Below are 17769 nucleotides of genomic sequence, written 5' to 3'. Positions count from 1 at the left end.
GGACATTCGGGCATTCAGACATTCGGACATTCGAACATTCAGACATTCGGGCATTCGGACATTCGGACATTCGGACATTCGAACATTCAGACATTAGGGCATTCGGACATTCGGACATTCGGACATTCGGACATTCGAACATTCGAACATTCAGACATTCGGACATTCGGACATTTGGACATTCGGACATTCGGACATTCGGACATTCGGACATTCGGACATTCGGACATTCGAAAATTCGAACATTCAGACATTCGAACATTCGGACATTCGAACATTCGGACATTCGGACATTCGGACATTCGGGCATTCGGACATTTGGACATTCGAACATTCGGACATTCAGACATTCGGGCATTCGGACATTCGGACATTCGGACATTCGGACATTCGGACATTCGGACATTTGGACATTCGAACATTCGGACATTCGGACACTTAGAAACAAAACAAGAAGTAGTGAAATATAAACGTGTAGATAAAGTAAACGATTTCTTTTATTTCAGAAAATTCCTTATTTAAAAAAAAAATAATTTAGTAAAAATAATCGTATGAAATATTTGACACAATTTCTTATCGTATGAAATATTTGACACAATCTCTTATTGTATGAAATATTTGACACAATTTCTTATCGTATGAAATATTTGACACAATCTCTTATTGTATGAAATATTTGACACAATTTCTTATCGTATGAAATATTTGACACAATCTCTTATTGTATGAAATATTTGACACAATCTCTTATTGTATGAAATATTTGACACAATTTCTTATCGTATGAAATATTTGACACAATCTCTTATTGTATGAAATATTTGACACAATCTCTTATCGTATGAAATATTTGACACAATCTCTTATCGTATGAAATATTTGACACAATCTCTTATCGTATGAAATATTTGACACAATCTCTTATCGTATGAAATATTTGACACAATCTCTTATCGTATGAAATATTTGACACAATCTCTTATTGTTTCAAGTGTCGGGGACGGGTGACCATCTGTAACATGCCAAGGTGATTTGTGACCGTTCTTACTAATCCATTTCATATTTTTCATTGAGCTTACAAAAATCTAGGCAGCTAGAAATTTATACACAGAAAATCAGACACAGATTCAAGACACTCACAGACATATCTAGACACCTAAACACACCTAGACACAGCCAGACAACACACCCAGAGAACACACCTAAACACAGCATGTACAACACAACAACCGCCGATGTCAACTCCTCCCTGCTGTGTCATGATGACGTCATTGACGGCCCGACCCTGGACCTGGTCAGTGTCCTGCTGCATGTAGGGGTCAACGGGGTCATCGCCCTCTGGGGGGTGGTGGCCAACATCTTGAACATCATCGTCTTCAAGAAACAGGTTCGTTTGGTGCATCACACATCAAATTATCTGGTGCATCACACTTCACATTATCTTGTGCATCACATTATCTGGTGCATCACATTATCTGGTGCATCACACATCACATTATCTGGTGCATCACACTTCACATTATTTGGTGCATCACATTATCTGATGCATCACACGTCACATTATCTGGTGCATCACATTATCTGGTGCATCACATTATCTGGTGCATCACACATCACATTATCTGGTGCATCACATTATCTGGTGCATCACACATCACATTATCTGGTGCATCACACTTCACATTATTTGGTGCATCACATTATCTGGTACTTCACATTATCTGGTACATCACATTATCTGGTGCATCACATTATCTGGTGCATCACACATCACATTATCTGGTGCATCACACATCACATTATCTGGTACATCACATTATCTGGTGCATCACATTATCTGGTGCATCACACATCACATTATCTGGTGCATCACACGTCACATTATCTGGTGCATCACATTATCTGGTGCATCACATTATCTGGTGCATCACACATCACATTATCTGGTGCATCACACATCACATTATCTGGTGCATTATCTGGTGCATCACATTATCTGGTGCATTATCTGGTGCATCACATTATCTGGTACATTATCTGGTGCATCACATTATCTGGTGCATCACACATCACATTATCTGGTGCATCACATTATCTGATGCATCACACGTCACATTATCTGGTACATCACATTATCTGGTGCATCACATTATCTGGTGCATCACACATCACATTATCTGGTGCATCACATTATCTGGTGCATCACACATCACATTATCTGGTGCATCACACATCACATTATCTGGTGCATCACATTATCTGGTGTATCACATTATCTGGTGCATCACATTATCTGGTGCATTATCTGGTGCATCACATTATCTGGTGCATCACACATCACATTATCTGGTGCATCACATTATCTGGTGTATCACATTATCTGGTGCATCACATTATCTGGTGCATTATCTGGTGCATCACATTATCTGCTGCATCACACTTCACATTATCTGTTGCATCTCCCTCCTCCCCCTCCCCAGGGCACGAGAGAGTCCATCACCATCAGCCTCCTGGTTCTAGCGGTCACTGACCTCCTCAACTGTCTGTTCCTCCTCTGGGAGAGTGTCTGCCTCAACCCTCTTTTCCTCTCCGCTGGCCTCCCGTTCGTCGCTCGAGACATCGATCACTTCACTTCCGGTAAGACAATCACAATGTGCCAGAAATACAGCATGACGCTTGGTCTACAGCCTGTGGTTCTTGTCGGTAGAACAGTATGAAATAACTAAAATATAGATTCGTGGGCGATAGAATCATGAAATATTTTGTTTTGATCATCGCAGAGTAGAATTATAAACTACTAGACTACCCGTTATCTAGTTAGATAACTGTGGGTTTCGGGGGGTATTCCATAATTGACATCACGTCTGCCAGCACTTATCATCCCAAAATAACCATACCCCACATTCAAAAAGACGTTTTTTATATTTTAAAAACTCTACTAAACTACTTCACCTGCCCAGTGGCCCGCCAAGTCTCAGACATGTTTGTATTTTTAAAAAAAACGATTCCGGCCGCGCATGGCTCTGACCACACTATCACTTCATATGCTGAACATAGAAACAGGTGAACTCTACTTCACCTACCATGTGCCCCGCAAGGTCCTGATAGTCAACCTTATCATTCACATATAGGCCTTAAGAAAAAATAATTGAATGCATTGTTGTTAAAAAAAAACTCATTGTTCCAAACTTTTATAATTAATGTGGTTCATCTACCAAGGAATATATCAATTAATTAATTAACGGCTTCAAATTAGTTTGTAATTAACAGTGTGTTTAAGAAAGAACAATATTTACCACCCAAAATCCTATTCTATAGCTCTACACATAATGCAGATTCTCCCCAATAACAAATTTAAAAAATGAGTTATCAAACGTCACTATTCAGTCAAAGTTTAGCCATTGTTCTAAAATTTTAAAATTAATGTGGTTAATCTACCTATGAATAAATATAGAGCAGTTTCCTTACAGTACAAAATCAGACAAACAAACAAAAATATTCAAACATGTAAAGAAACTTGAGTTTTAGTAGTATATAGATAGATAGATGTTTTTTGTCTCTTGTAGTTATGCCTCGTGGGGTCAGCGTTCGAATCTCGTGGTGGATCATCACCTTGACCATCTTAGAGAGGTGCCTCTGTATCGCCCTGCCCTTGAAGGTCAAGCACATCGTGACCAGGAGAAGGACCATCACGGCGCTGGTGACGATCAGCCTGCTGACCACCGCCATCATGATGCCGCTGTGGCTGAGCAGCCGCCTGACGCCCCAGACCCAGGGGAACAGGACCGTCCTGGCTCGGGTACCCGCGGCCAACAGCAAGCTGCTGAACGACGTGTCCTACTTCATGAACCTGGTCTGGCAGCTGGGCGCCTACCTGCTGACCATCGTCTGCACGGCCGTCATGATACGACAGCTGAGGTCACTGACCAGCTGGCGCTGCCATGGCAGTCACGTGACACAGCGTCACGTGCTCCGGAAGCTGACGTCACGGGACATGCGAGCCGCCAAGGCCGTGACCTTTGTCTCGTGTGTCTACATCACGTGCGCGTTCCCCAGCTGCGTCATCTTCCTGCTGGAGCTATCCCTCAGCTGCTCCCAGCAGAACCTCTACTTCCTGCTCTGGGCCGTGGCCTTCACCTTGGAGGCCATCAACAGCGCCGTGCACATTTTTATTTACTACCACGTGAGTTCCAGGTTTAGGGTGATTATGACTGGAATGTTGAAGTCATTCAGTCACCTAGTGTGTTGACTTGGATGTCGAAGTCATTCAGTCATCTAGTGTGTTGACTTGGATGTTGAAGTCATTCTCTCATCTAGTGTGTTGACTTGGATGTTGAAGTCATTCTGTCATCTAGTGTGTTCACTTGGATGTTGAAGTCATTCAGTCATCTAGTTTGTTGACTTGGATGTTGAAGTCATTCAGTCATCTAGTGTGTTGACTTGGATGTTGAAGTTTAGGGTGATTATGACTTGGATGTTGAAGTCATTCAGTCATCTATTGGCAGTCGTAATAACTCACAGACAGAGATATGACCGACATTTCAACCAATCAACTTTTGCTGCCCATATTGCTTGTAGTTTAGTGACTGTCAATGCTGTAACCAGCTCACCTAGTGTAACCTACAAGAATTCAAACTTCGTTCAGTTCATTGTGTCTCTTTACTCGACGTCATCAAATCCGTGTTTTCCATTGGCTAAAAAATGTTGATTGGGCGGAGCCTGTATGTTGATGGTCAATGAGAGTTGAAGGTCGCTGCAGTAACAGCTGCCAATCACGTGACAAATGTGTCTCAATTATTATGGTGTAAAGGTTGGATTATTTCTTGTGTGAATAAAACAGCTACAATGTTCATGTTGGTTAGATGTTAAGCCTTACTTAAACTGTAGTTATGCTTGAAATGAAATGATATCATTACTGAATGATCCGGTTTTAAAGATTAACACTTGGGGGCGGTGTGGCCGGGTGGTAGAGCGTATGGTTGATAACTCGAAAGTCCCGAAAGCTGATTGGCTCGTTAGTTGGGTACAGCCCGTCTAGGGGTGACAACATTGGAAGCTAACCAGTGGCCACATGGCTAGTGATAGAACTACCAGGCTACCCAGCCGTCCATTCCAACCGACCATTCCAACCGACCATTCCAACCGACCATTCCAACCGACCATTCCAACCGTCCGTTCCGATTAAGATGACCGACTGAGATGACTCTTTAATCAAAATTGTAATTAAAGTTTGTTGCAACGCCTTCATTTATTTCACCACAGAATGCCAGAGAACATATTCCACAAACAAATCCCACAAACAAATCCCACAAACAAATCCCACAAACAAATCCCAAATCCACCATTTGCGTCACTGCATCGACCACATGGGACATGGATGATAAAAAAAATCTTTGACAACATAAAGGAAACTACTCTAAAGCTTAATTAAATAACCTAATTAAGTAGTCTCGCTTTAGACAGTTTAATTATTATTCCAATCAAAGTTCGTTCGTTTTGAAATATCAGGTCATACCACACAGGACAGCCACACAGGACAGCCACACAGGACAGCCACACAGGACAGCCACACATGACAGCCACACAGGACAGCCACACAGGACAGCCACACAGGACAGCCACACAGGACAGCCACACAGGACAGTCACACAGGACAGCCACACAGGACAGCCACACAGGACAGCCACACAGGACAGCCACACATGACAGCCACATTAGGAAATTTACACAGCTATCAACATCTGGCATTCTCATGACTGTTGGACACTACACAAGATCGTACTACACTACACAAGATCGTACTACACTACACAAGATCGTACTACACTACACAAAATTGTAGTACACTCCATAAAACTGTAGCACATTCCACAAGACTGTAGTACACTCCACAAGATTGTAGTACACTCCATAAAACTGTAGTACACTCCATAAAACTGTACTACACTCCATAAAACTGTAGTACACTCCATAAAACTGTAGTACACTCCATAAAACTGTAGTACACTCCATAAAACTGTAGTACACTCCATAAAACTGTAGTACACTCCACAAGACTGTAGTACACTACACAAGATTGTATTACACTCCATAAAACTATAGTACATTCCACAAGATTGTAGTACATTCTACAAGATCGTACTACACTCCATAAGACTGTACTACACTCCATAAGATTGTACCACACTCCACAAGATTGTACTACACTCCATAAGACTGTACTACACTCCATAAGATTGTAATACACTCCATAAGACTGTACTACACTCCATAAGATTGTACTACACTCCATAAGACTATAGTACACTCCATAAGATTGTACTACACTTCACAAGACTGTAGTACACAAGGCTATACTACACTTCACAAGACTGTACTACACTACAAGGGATTGAAAAATAAGCCATCACTGCTTATATTTCATTATAGATTAAAACATTTGTCACGAGACGTTATTCTAGAGGCTACTGGTCTAAATTCTACAAGGTCCGAAAAATTGCAATATACAAAGTATGCGAAAATGTGAAAATGTGCATATATTTTTAACCGTAAACATTTTTTTTTCAATTAAAGCCATCGAAATTCCCTTGTGACAAGTTTCATCTATACTACTACGGGAGATGGCAACTCGGAATATTGACATGATTTTTTAAATCCATTTTTAATTACATAAACTTTTAAAAATAGAATATAATCTCGTAGAAAAAAATATAGCGCACCATGTGAACGGCAAACAATATCTCTATAATATTGCGGAATATCAGTACTTTATAAATTCATATTCGTTTTTGTTTGTTTTTTTTGCTAAATCGGAAATCGAGTAAATTTCTACTTACGGTCGAATGGAAATTACTAAAAATTCGACTGAAGGCAGAGAATTAGATCTTTTACTTATATGTGAAATTTCATTTATTTATCTGAAACAGTACTTAAGTTATAGTCTTTTGAAAAACTAAAAGTAGAACAACTTTCACTTCCGGTTACCAGAAATCGCTGAAACGTTGATACAGAACTACAAATTTGTTATAATACTTTATATATGCAAAAAAAATCGAAGCTTCTGCAAATCTCGACGTTTTACAGCTGCTTGAGTCTGAAAAACATAGTTTTGCAATCTTGTCCGTATGTCTGTGTGTGTATGTGTGTGTGCTGTGAGTGTGTGTCTGTGTGTCTGTAAACACGATAACTTGAGTACTGTTACAGCTAGGTTGATGACATTTCATATATAAATATTATATCCAAATCGTACATCCGTATCAACTTTTGAGCGATTTTCGATAACCGGAAGTTGAACGTTTTCTATTTTGAATTTTTCAAAAGCCTATAACTTGGGTACTATTTCAGATGGATAAATGAAATTTCACACGTAAGTAAAATATCTAATTTTCTGCTTTCTTTCAAATTTTGAGTAATTTCTGTTGACCGGAAGTAGTAATTTACGCTATTTCCGATTTCTCAAAAAAAAGTACTAAGTAATAATATTCCGCACTATTACGTATATTTTATTTGGCGTTCACTTGGTGTGCAATTCTTTTGTCTACGAGATTTCATTCTATTTTAAAAAGTTTAAGTATTTAAAATGGATTAAAATCATGTCTATATCCCGAGTTTCCATCCCCTGTTGTTTTATATAAAAATATTCGAGAAAGTTTAGGGGAGATCACTCCCGGTTTATTTTTTATCTTTTTTTGCGCATATCCATTTAAATAACCAAAAAAATGTATTTGTAAAAGGTCATGAAAACTCGTTAATATATTTGTAAAGGTTTAACATACCCGCAGTATTTCTATGGATACAAACAGAAGGTAAATGTTATAATCATTGGAATCAAATTGATGCCCTCCCAAATCTAGTAAACCAGTTGTCCCTGTCGATGTAGAGATTATTCCTAGCTAGTTTAGTTTTGTTTCATTTATGTTGCAGTAATTCTAACGCCACTTTTTAACAATAAAAGAGAATTTCCTTTTGTGCAAACTTCCGGTAATTCATTTTCTGTTTGTTTACAAAAACTAGATCTAGTGTTTGAAACGCTGTTTCACTCCATCTATTTTGTTTACAACCAAATCGTGGCCAACAAATAACATATATAAAACCGGTAGGCATAATGTAATGTTAGAAAGGATATGTATACAAAATGGTATGTTTGGATGACTGTGTTTTTGAATGTAAATGTTTATATGAATGTGTGTATATGTTTCTGCGGTAATCTATCGTTTTGGGTACGTAAAATCGCCCGCGGCTAGTAATGTACGAAAAAGTTACCTTATTGTCAAGGCTTTAATAGAAGTATATTGTGATATATTTGTGTCAAATATTATAGATAAATGAATAATAAACCTAAATCAATGGCTAAATATATCAATATATGCCAGAAATTAACTTTAAACAGCAGTGTTTGCGAGCAGGATTTCCTATATAAACAGCAGCCATTTGTAAAATAGAGTTGCCTTCCCCTGACTCGCGCTATAAGTTAACAAAGAAAGAACTTAAACAAGATGGCTGCTATAGTAAATGAGCGTGGTTGCATCTGTTGGAAACATCGCTAGTATTCATTTATTATTGAAAAGTTTTAATTCAATTGTTTAAAAACAGGTACATAAATGAAACAAGGAAACATTTTTGTATTTTTCAAAACATAAATCCTCCTCAAAATGGTTTTCACATTACAAGTTGCGGGCGATTTTACGTACCCAAAACGATAGATTACCATGGAGGGTACCGAAACATTTCATTTCTTTATAGTTACGGGCCGACCTGTATAAAATTATATAAATATACTAGCGTACCAGTCCCCGCGCGTTGCTGCGGGGATAGAAGATTGTCTGTGAAATATATAAGACGGGTTTCATGAATGCGTTACCAATCCTATTTTCTTAGACGCGTGACCTTGTTTTCTAAACTTAGTAATTTAAATATAAACAATGCGTGCGCTTGGATCATAAATATTGGGACACGGGTTAACCTACACTACCTCATGAAAACCTTGAGTGTACGTTAGTCACTCACCGAAATAATGAGGTAGAATACACTTCGGTGACCGCCCATGTGTCAGTGACGTATAGGGGCGATGTCGGGACCCCCCCCCCCCCCCGATTCCATTACCACAGAGGCGCAGCGTACGGATCCTGGCTACTTAAAACTAACATAGGCGCTATAGTCCTCACAGGATAACCCAGAGAGCCACATAGCCAGTAGCGTACGCAGGGGGGGAGCAGGGGGAGCGGCCGCTCCCCCTCTGGCCATTTTCAGCAAAGTGGCGCCTTTTCGGAAACTTTTTAAACTCAAAGTTTTAAACAATGATATTTGTTAAAAAAATATTTTTGGTCGGCACATCTATGTAAATCACAAGATTTCTTTTCGTGCAGCAATTAAGCATTATTGTACTAGTCTAGTAGTGTCTACGCTTACAACACGTATTAACAGCTGCATCAGTTTGCCATTCTAAAAATAACCATTACGATGCATTGCAATGTTTAAAAAACCTCTACGGTAGTACCACTTGGCAAGAGGGGTGTTAAGTTTAAGGCAACTGTATGATGTATTTACTTACGAATAATTGAATTAGAAAATGTTATACATAAAACTTCACACATAATTACTTTATATATACAGTTTGAATCGTGTGATTAATTTAAAAAAAATTACAATACAGAAACAAATACAACTGATGTGGCACCTCTATTTAAATTTACTTATGAGCAAACTGCGTAGTGGTGGGGAAATTTTGACAAGGACAACAACATCATCACGATGAAGTAGTAGTATTGTTACAGTTAAGGCGATAGTGATTACGATTACAAATTATATGAAACAGTTACAACCCCCCTCCCCCATGGACCCCTCTGTAAAAAAAATAATGTCATAATACCACTGCTACTTATTTAAATCTATTTCTGTAATATATATTTGTGTAATATATATGTATGTTCAAAACAGTGATCTAAAAACTGACGCTATGTTCACTCTGAGTTGGTTATTCCCCCCTTCCCCCTACACACACACACCTCACCACCACAAGAGCGACATTAATGTCACACCTAGGTATACACTGGGTTGGATAATTGACCTAAAGTGAACGGACAGTGGTGAATGAAGTTGAACCCCTCCCCCCCCCCCCAAACCCACCCCGAACTGATCTGTTAAGTACATGTAGAAAACGAGTGATGATGTACCAAAGTACCATGCCGCCATAAATTACCTTATTAAACGTAAAACTCAGTGAGTATTGTTTTTGCAATTACCAGTAAAAAGCATTGTGATCAATACAGTGATCTAACCCATACTTATCACTATTTTAAATAATGATCTTTAAAGAACACAAAGAAGCAATAGTTAATTAAAATATACGAGACGACCCGCTGCGTATCATACGCCGCTATTTAGTTGTTTTTTTTTCCTACTTTTCAGTAATTTATAATTTGTGAATACGACAGTACCAATGCTGCCACTGAAAAAAATTTGCTTAAAAACACTAGCTCACCAGACCATGTGAGGGGGTGGGGGGGGGGAGGGGGGGGTAGGTAGCGATAGAGAGGAAGAGAGGGGACTGTAAGGCGCGCTTGCAGCTTGTTTTCTAAAGGTTCCCAGAAGAGAATTATATATATAGATGATCTGAACTAAAAGACCGATATTTAGTTAAATGTAGGCTGTTATTCCGAATGTTTTCCTATACTGTCGAAAAGCGTGGTTTTATACCAACTCTGATTTTAAAAACGTTCATTATGCTGTAATACTTTAGCATTTATAATGACCATATATTAAATTCTGATTATGGACAAAAACATTTTGTAAACACGAATAGTGTTAAGCAATTTTATTATATTCTAAAGTAATTATTTATTTGTTTTGACATTTATAATTAAATGTGTAGTTATATACATATTTATATTAAGAGAGTGATTATTTCCCCTATTTCACTTGTCTTAAATAATTTCCTAGGAATTATTATGTAAGAATTTTTTTACAAGAATTACAAAACAGATTGTGTTACGTTCATTGTTTTTGGTTGTAATGTGTGTATATATATATATTTTTTTTTTTTGCTTAGATTGATACAATTTTTGTTTTGTCGGCCTACATTGTGTGTTTTTTCTTATTTCTTCAGAGTGCTACTTTGAATTTATTTTACATCATAGCCCCGTAATGACATACAGCTAGTAATTATATATATATATATATATATATATATATATATATATATATATAATACACGTATATAGAACGTGTTAAAAATTCGGCGCCTTTTTTTGCTCTTTTCGCTCCCCCTACAACGAAAACCTGGATACGCCTCTGCACATAGCATCCTGAAACGGTGCATATTGCGTCATTCGCTAAAGTTACACAAATCAACAGGATTTTTCTCTTTAACACGTAGAAAAAAAAATTATTTGACCTGTTATGAACATCAGTGTGAATGATGCAATTTGCTAACGTTACTAATTATGCATTATAAGAAGCTTGATCTCAATTTCTGATAAGATCGTCTAAAAATAGATGCTAATGGCTTCATTCGCAAAGTGAGGAAACTGTTTGGATTTTTTCAGGGACTAATGGAAACAACTCAGTTAATAATCTAAACTTGGTTAATTTTTCTGATTATTAAAAAAACGTATCATAGAGCCCTCATGGGCTCATGTGAGCCTTTGGGGGCCGAAACTGACATTTTTTCTCAGCCAAATCGCACCTTACCAGGGCGCCGGCGGACGCGCCTGATTCAATTAAGTGAGCGACTATTACGAACGAAGTCGACATAGCACTCACGAGAAAGTCTAGAGTGCCATATCGCATCCTGCCGGGGGCCGCCAGTGCGAAGTTGATCACCTCCCTCCCCCCAACCCCATAACCGTATCGGGAGTATTTATCTACTCCCTAAAGTTTAATAGCACACGGATAAACGGTGTCGAACCGCAATCCACTTTTATTTTTATAAATCGTATATAGAGAAAAATCGCACCATCCCGGGGCGCCGCCCTTATGAAATTTTTAAAAAAAAGATTTTTTTTACAGAAACCTCCCCAGTGTGTCTTAACTCCCCAAAATCTGATTGCGATCAAATGAACGGTGTCAAACCGCAATCGACTTTTATTTTTATATACAGTACAGGAGAATAAACCAATTCGCGCTATGCCAGGGCGCCACCCCTGCGAATTTGCAATTTTCCCCCTTGACTATTCTCATCAATTTTCCGAAGTATCACAGCGACCGGATCAACGGTGTCAAACCGCAATCGACTTTTATTTTAATATACCGTATATCGAGAAAAAACAGAATCCTCTCAAGGAACATTCTCAACAACTTCCCAAAGTTTCACGGCGATGTGATGAGAGGTGTAGTAATGCATAAAAGACAGACACACACACACAGACACACATACATTATTTTATATATATATATATATATATATATATATATATATATATATATATATATATATATATATATATATATATATATATATATATATATATATTATAAGGATAGTCCTTACAAGCTTATAAGTCAACAAAATTTATTGTTTTTCGATTTAATAGTGTTGTAAATTTCCAAATATACAATTGGTTCTATAAATTTTAATGAACAAACTTAATTAAATAAATATATAGCAAATGTTGTGGCGTATGGAAGGCCGGCGAGTGGGTGGGTGGTCATGATTGATTGCCCGGTATACAAACGCGTTCGCCGATAAGATCCATTTTCCGCACAATAGAGGATTATGATTAAATGAAGGTCGTCGTGCACCCTCTGGCTTAATTGCATGATCATTCAAATTGTTTTCAACTTTTCAAATTTGTGTATAGTCTATCGACGCCACTTCATTTCCTCCAGTTTCAGGTCTTCATAATTTAAATACGTTGCGCTGCCTCAATCGTTACTACAATTGTGTGTATTGTTCAGGGGCGGAACTACAGTGCCGCCAGACCCCGCAATCCGGGGGGGGGGGGGGGGGGGGGCAGGCCGTTTAGGGCTCAAAGCCGACAATAAACAATAATTTTTTTTTAAATTTGAATTTTATTTTCGTGCATTTTTGGCTTTATATTTGGTTTGTATAAGAAAAATACTGCAGCTGCGGTACGATTATCTTTATTTTACAGTCAATATACCACGTTCATCCGCAATAATTAAAATCCATTACACAAACTGCACTATAAAATATCGTCAAAACTTCAAATTTTAATAACTTCTGTGACGTGTTGCTCCCCTTTGATAGCCAAATAGAGGACACGTAACTGTTTGACCGATCCTCCAAAGTGTACTGCGGCGGATGGGGCAGGGGATGGAGACCAAATACGAGGCTCGAAAATTGTCTTCAATTATTTTTTTTAAAGTTATTTGTAACTGAATTTTTTTAACCATCGTAAACGCCGAGTTATATTTCCCTACAATCAAACACGCTGTCGCCGGCAAAATTCTTTAAACAAAAAAGAAGTGGGCTTTCATGATGCGCGGTTCTTCTTTGCGGCATTGGTAAGGGAACGAAATCCGTTGTACATTTTTCAATGTTAATATGTGTTTGTGATATTGGTAGAATTTGTATCCTGTACTATCCTATATTCTACAAATAATAAAAAAGAATATATTACTAGAAACTTCGGTTTTATAAGTTTACTTGTTTTTACTTTTACATGAAATGTTATTGTAAATGCAGTACCTAAATTTTTTCAGAAAATTTTTCAGAAGGTTATCCGACGCGTGAGCTGGCCACATACAGTTGTACATGTGAAAAACATGTTTCTGTCTTTTATGCATTACTACATCATCAGAGTTTCTTCCAGGCATTTCTTCGGGAGGGCGAAGCTCCCCCGAAAAATTTTTACCGCCCCCCCCCCCCCCGAACGTAATGAAATTTATTTATTTTATATAGAAAATATATACTTTTAACAGTGTCCGCCCCCCCCCCCCCCGAAGAAAGTTTACCGCCCCCCGGAAATTTCAAGTGCCCCCCCCCCCCCGGAGAAAAAAGTCTGGAAGAAACACTGTACATCATACATCCGATCGCCATGAAAAGTTGGAAAGCTGTTGAGTACAGCCCTGCAAAAGTTTCTGCCATAGGCCTAACATTTGTTTACATATTGGAGTGGGGACGCCCAACGGAAATATGTGATTTAGCGCCCCGAGATATTGCGTAAGTGGATGAGGTTACTACTTGAATCCACCGGCGGTAGTGTCATCCTGGGCGCATCACATATGATCAGGTTGGCCCCACAGACAGTCGTTTAAAAGTTCACACAACACTAGGGATAAGTCTAGCTACTACATTCGATGACTAAATCTAATCAAGTGTAGCACCAGTGTTTCTTCCTGACTTTTTTTCCGGGGGTGGGGGGGGGGGCTCGAGCACTTGATATTTTCGGGGGGCGGGCTGAGAAATGCCTGGAAGAAAACTGTGTTGCACCCATCAACCGGTAGCTCCAAAGAGCCCCGTGACTCCCCTAACCCCTGGGTCGTCGCCGAGGACTAACATCATGCCTTGTTGTGTCTCGCTGGTAGTGTGGACAAACCCGCGCCCCAACAACTAAGATCCAAGAAATGAACTGTCGACATTGTTCACATTTAAATAAACTTCTGGAAAACAGGGCATACGTCTATATATACACGATTGTTAACGTTTTGATGAAAACATCATAAAAATCGGCGTCAGTTTGGTGTGTTGGAGTAGATTTAGAGAGTCTGTGCTTCTCACTTTGAAAACTGAATGGGGCCAGCTAACGTGTTGGAAAACCTGTTTTATTCGTGTACCTGGTACACTGTACCAGATGGAAAAAATACTCGAGTAAATAAAACTTTTTGAGAGCGTCGCTTGTTTTCCATATATATAGGGCCTATATATATATATATATATATATATATATATATATATATATATATATATATATATATATATATATATATATATATATATATATATATATATATATATACAGGGGCCCAAAAAATTTTTTGCGGGGACCTTTTTTTCTACTTCCGCCAATAGTCTTATTATAGACTTTTTATTTACCTATTGAGTATTTATTTATTTTTCTGAAATAGAAACGGGGCTAAGGATATATTGAAATTATTAGATATTTTCATAATATAAAATGCTGCTAAAATCAGGTTTTACTTGTTATTTTTATTTTAAAACCCAATAAAGCTGTATTGTTTAATAATTTATTTTACAACAACGTATGACCCTATGCCGCCATTATAGCTCTTTTAATACACATGTGGTGCGAAGTTTTCAGTACCAGTGCAGCGGTGCAAATTTAATTCGATATATATATAGACTTTATATACTAGACTACCTGTTAACCATGGATAAATGTGGGTTTCGGGGGTCGTCTATAAAGCGCGTCACGTTTATTTGACGATTTTATTCTTTCCCATTTCCCTTACGGTCACAAAAAGCCAGATCATACATTCTAAAAGAAGTCACACCTCAGACAACATGTTTTTGTCTTTTAAAAACATCGATTTCGGCTGAGAATGGGTCTTACCCCACTATCCCTTCATATACTGAGGTCAAAGAAACAGGTGAACTCTACTTCACCTGCCCCGTGTCCCGTCAAGTCCCGAAAGTCAACTTTATCATTCTTATGTAGAAAGAAGACACCTCCACTTACATGTTTTTGTCGTTTAAAAACACCGATTTCTTTTCATCCTATTTTCTGAGCTCGAACCTCATTTGAATAATAAATGAATAAATTAACAAAACCTTAATTCAAATCAATAATAATGAATTAGAACCAATCGCGGGTTTTAAGAATTCCCACTGTGCATTAAAAATTTAAAATTAAATAAACATTTTTAAAAAGTTTTAGAAAATTTCAAAAGTCCCTCCAGATTGTCTGACTGTGAAAAATTCTAAAAAGTTCAAAATTTGTCACAATGAATATCTTCTAGTTCCAACGGTAGGCTACCATGTTATGCATCACCTTGATTATTTTCAGTAGAAAGGGCCTAACTGTTTGAAAACCGCAGCCCAAAATTTCTTATTAAAAATTTTGAGGAAAATTATTTATAAAAAATGTATTCATCATATATTGACTTTCTTTTATGTGCTGTTTTATAGCTCCTTGATAATAACTATTGTGGTAAAAAAATTATGGGTGTATGTTTAATAGTTTTTTTGGCAATTTTTTTCATCAATTTTTCACTGTCTGGGTGATACTGCCCCCTTGAAAATTAATAATAGTGTTTAATCCTAATAAAATAGAAACAGACGTATCGTTGAAGCTATAGCTGACAAAGAATCCTTTACGTTCGTTGCTAAAAAATAAATGAATCAAGTACGTCATTATAAATAATATATTTTTTCTTAACTTTTATAATTAAAGTGGTGTTTCCACTAATGAATATATCAATTAATTAATTAACGTCTTTAAACCAATTTGTGATTAACAATTTGGTAAAAAAAATTACATTATTCTCTACATAAATACGTGTTTTATAGTTCTACATATAGTGTAGAATCTCTCATGCAACAAAACAGACAAACAAATAAATATACAAACTTGTAAACAACTTGAGCCTTAATAGTATATAGATAGATAAATAGATTTATCAGCCTAAAATAATAGATAAAGGGGCTAATGATATTCATAATTTTACTATTTAAAATGGTGCTATAATAATAAATCGGGTTTTACTTTTAATTTAACTTCTACTTTTTAATTTTTTAAATTCTTTTTAGCTGCATTGTTTCAATTATTTATTTTATTACTACTTTTGATCATAATGAATAGAATTTTAAAATATGTACGAGATATTATGAGTGGTCACCGTTTTTTTTAAACAACGCAGGTTTATTTTATTTTCTTATTTTCAGTTCATTTATTATTATAAAGGATTTTTTTAATTTAATTAAAAATTGATGCCATCTTACACAAAATTATAAAATCAATGTCTATAAACTTAAATAGAAAAATGTTTTTTACGGTATTTTTCCTAACTACACGTTTGTATTTTTACAAGTTTTTATTTAACTCACTTCCTCGTCAGACTGTCTGTCTAGATCGAAACGCCCGTGTGAAATTGCAGGCACTTCTAACTTACAGATACGGTTCGTAGTTGGTACGTGGGTCAAGACTTGAAGACAATGCATCGTGACATTCAATTTGACTTAATTGGTCGCCTAATTATTTTTTTATGAATTAATTAAAATTTGGACCGAATTAGTAGGCAGTTCTATCCACACGCGTCATCACAGCCTTGTTTGGCGTAGAGCGAGGGGTGGGGGTGGGGGGGGGGGGGGGGCTCTACGACAAAAGCGCGTCATCACGTTCAACAGGCGAGCAATGGTTTCTAATCTGGTTAGCAGATAGTTCTTTACCACTAGACTACGCCATCCCATAATACTTTACTGAAATTTTCGCTATAAACTTACTTGACAATGGTTTTTAGTCATGTAACTCTAGTGTAAATTTAAAAAAAAAAAGCTTTTATGTACTAATGCACTAAAAAGTAGAAAATAAATTATAGACTACTATTTAAAAAACTATAAAGAAAAGCGTGGGTCTCTTCCTAAATTTTAGTAAAGTTATCCAATAGATACTAAAGTGGCCCACGCTTTTCTTTATAGTTATTTAAATAGTAGTGTATAATTTATTTTCTACTGTTAAGTGCATTAATACATAAAAGCTTGTTATTAAAACGTTTTTTTAATGAATTTTTTTTACAGTTCCATATCATCCTGCAGCAAGTCTTTGGTTTAATTCAGGCATTTGTACTGGTGAAGAAAACTATAGAGTAAATGTTCTTTAATTTTGTATATTTATTTATGAAGCTAATAAA

The 17769-nt window shown here is 37.1% G+C and overlaps 1 protein-coding gene across 1 annotated transcript; it reads left to right on the top strand.

Annotated features, from left to right (window-relative positions):
* The first annotated feature begins 1213 nt into the window (after window positions 1-1213).
* Window positions 1214-17728, top strand: LOC131937838 (uncharacterized). Its single transcript, XM_059295515.1, has 4 exons — window positions 1214-1387; window positions 2481-2637; window positions 3567-4183; window positions 17657-17728. The coding sequence occupies exons 1-4, from the start codon at window positions 1214-1216 to the stop codon at window positions 17726-17728; spliced, it is 1020 nt and encodes a 339-aa protein (XP_059151498.1).
* Window positions 17729-17769: the final 41 nt, after the last annotated feature.

This window comes from Physella acuta, unplaced genomic scaffold, assembly GCF_028476545.2.
Source record: "Physella acuta isolate Inbredline_101_S28 unplaced genomic scaffold, ASM2847654v3 ptg000223l, whole genome shotgun sequence".
Taxonomy (NCBI): domain Eukaryota; kingdom Metazoa; phylum Mollusca; class Gastropoda; family Physidae; genus Physella; species Physella acuta.
This window is presented reverse-complemented; position numbering and strand designations above follow the sequence as displayed.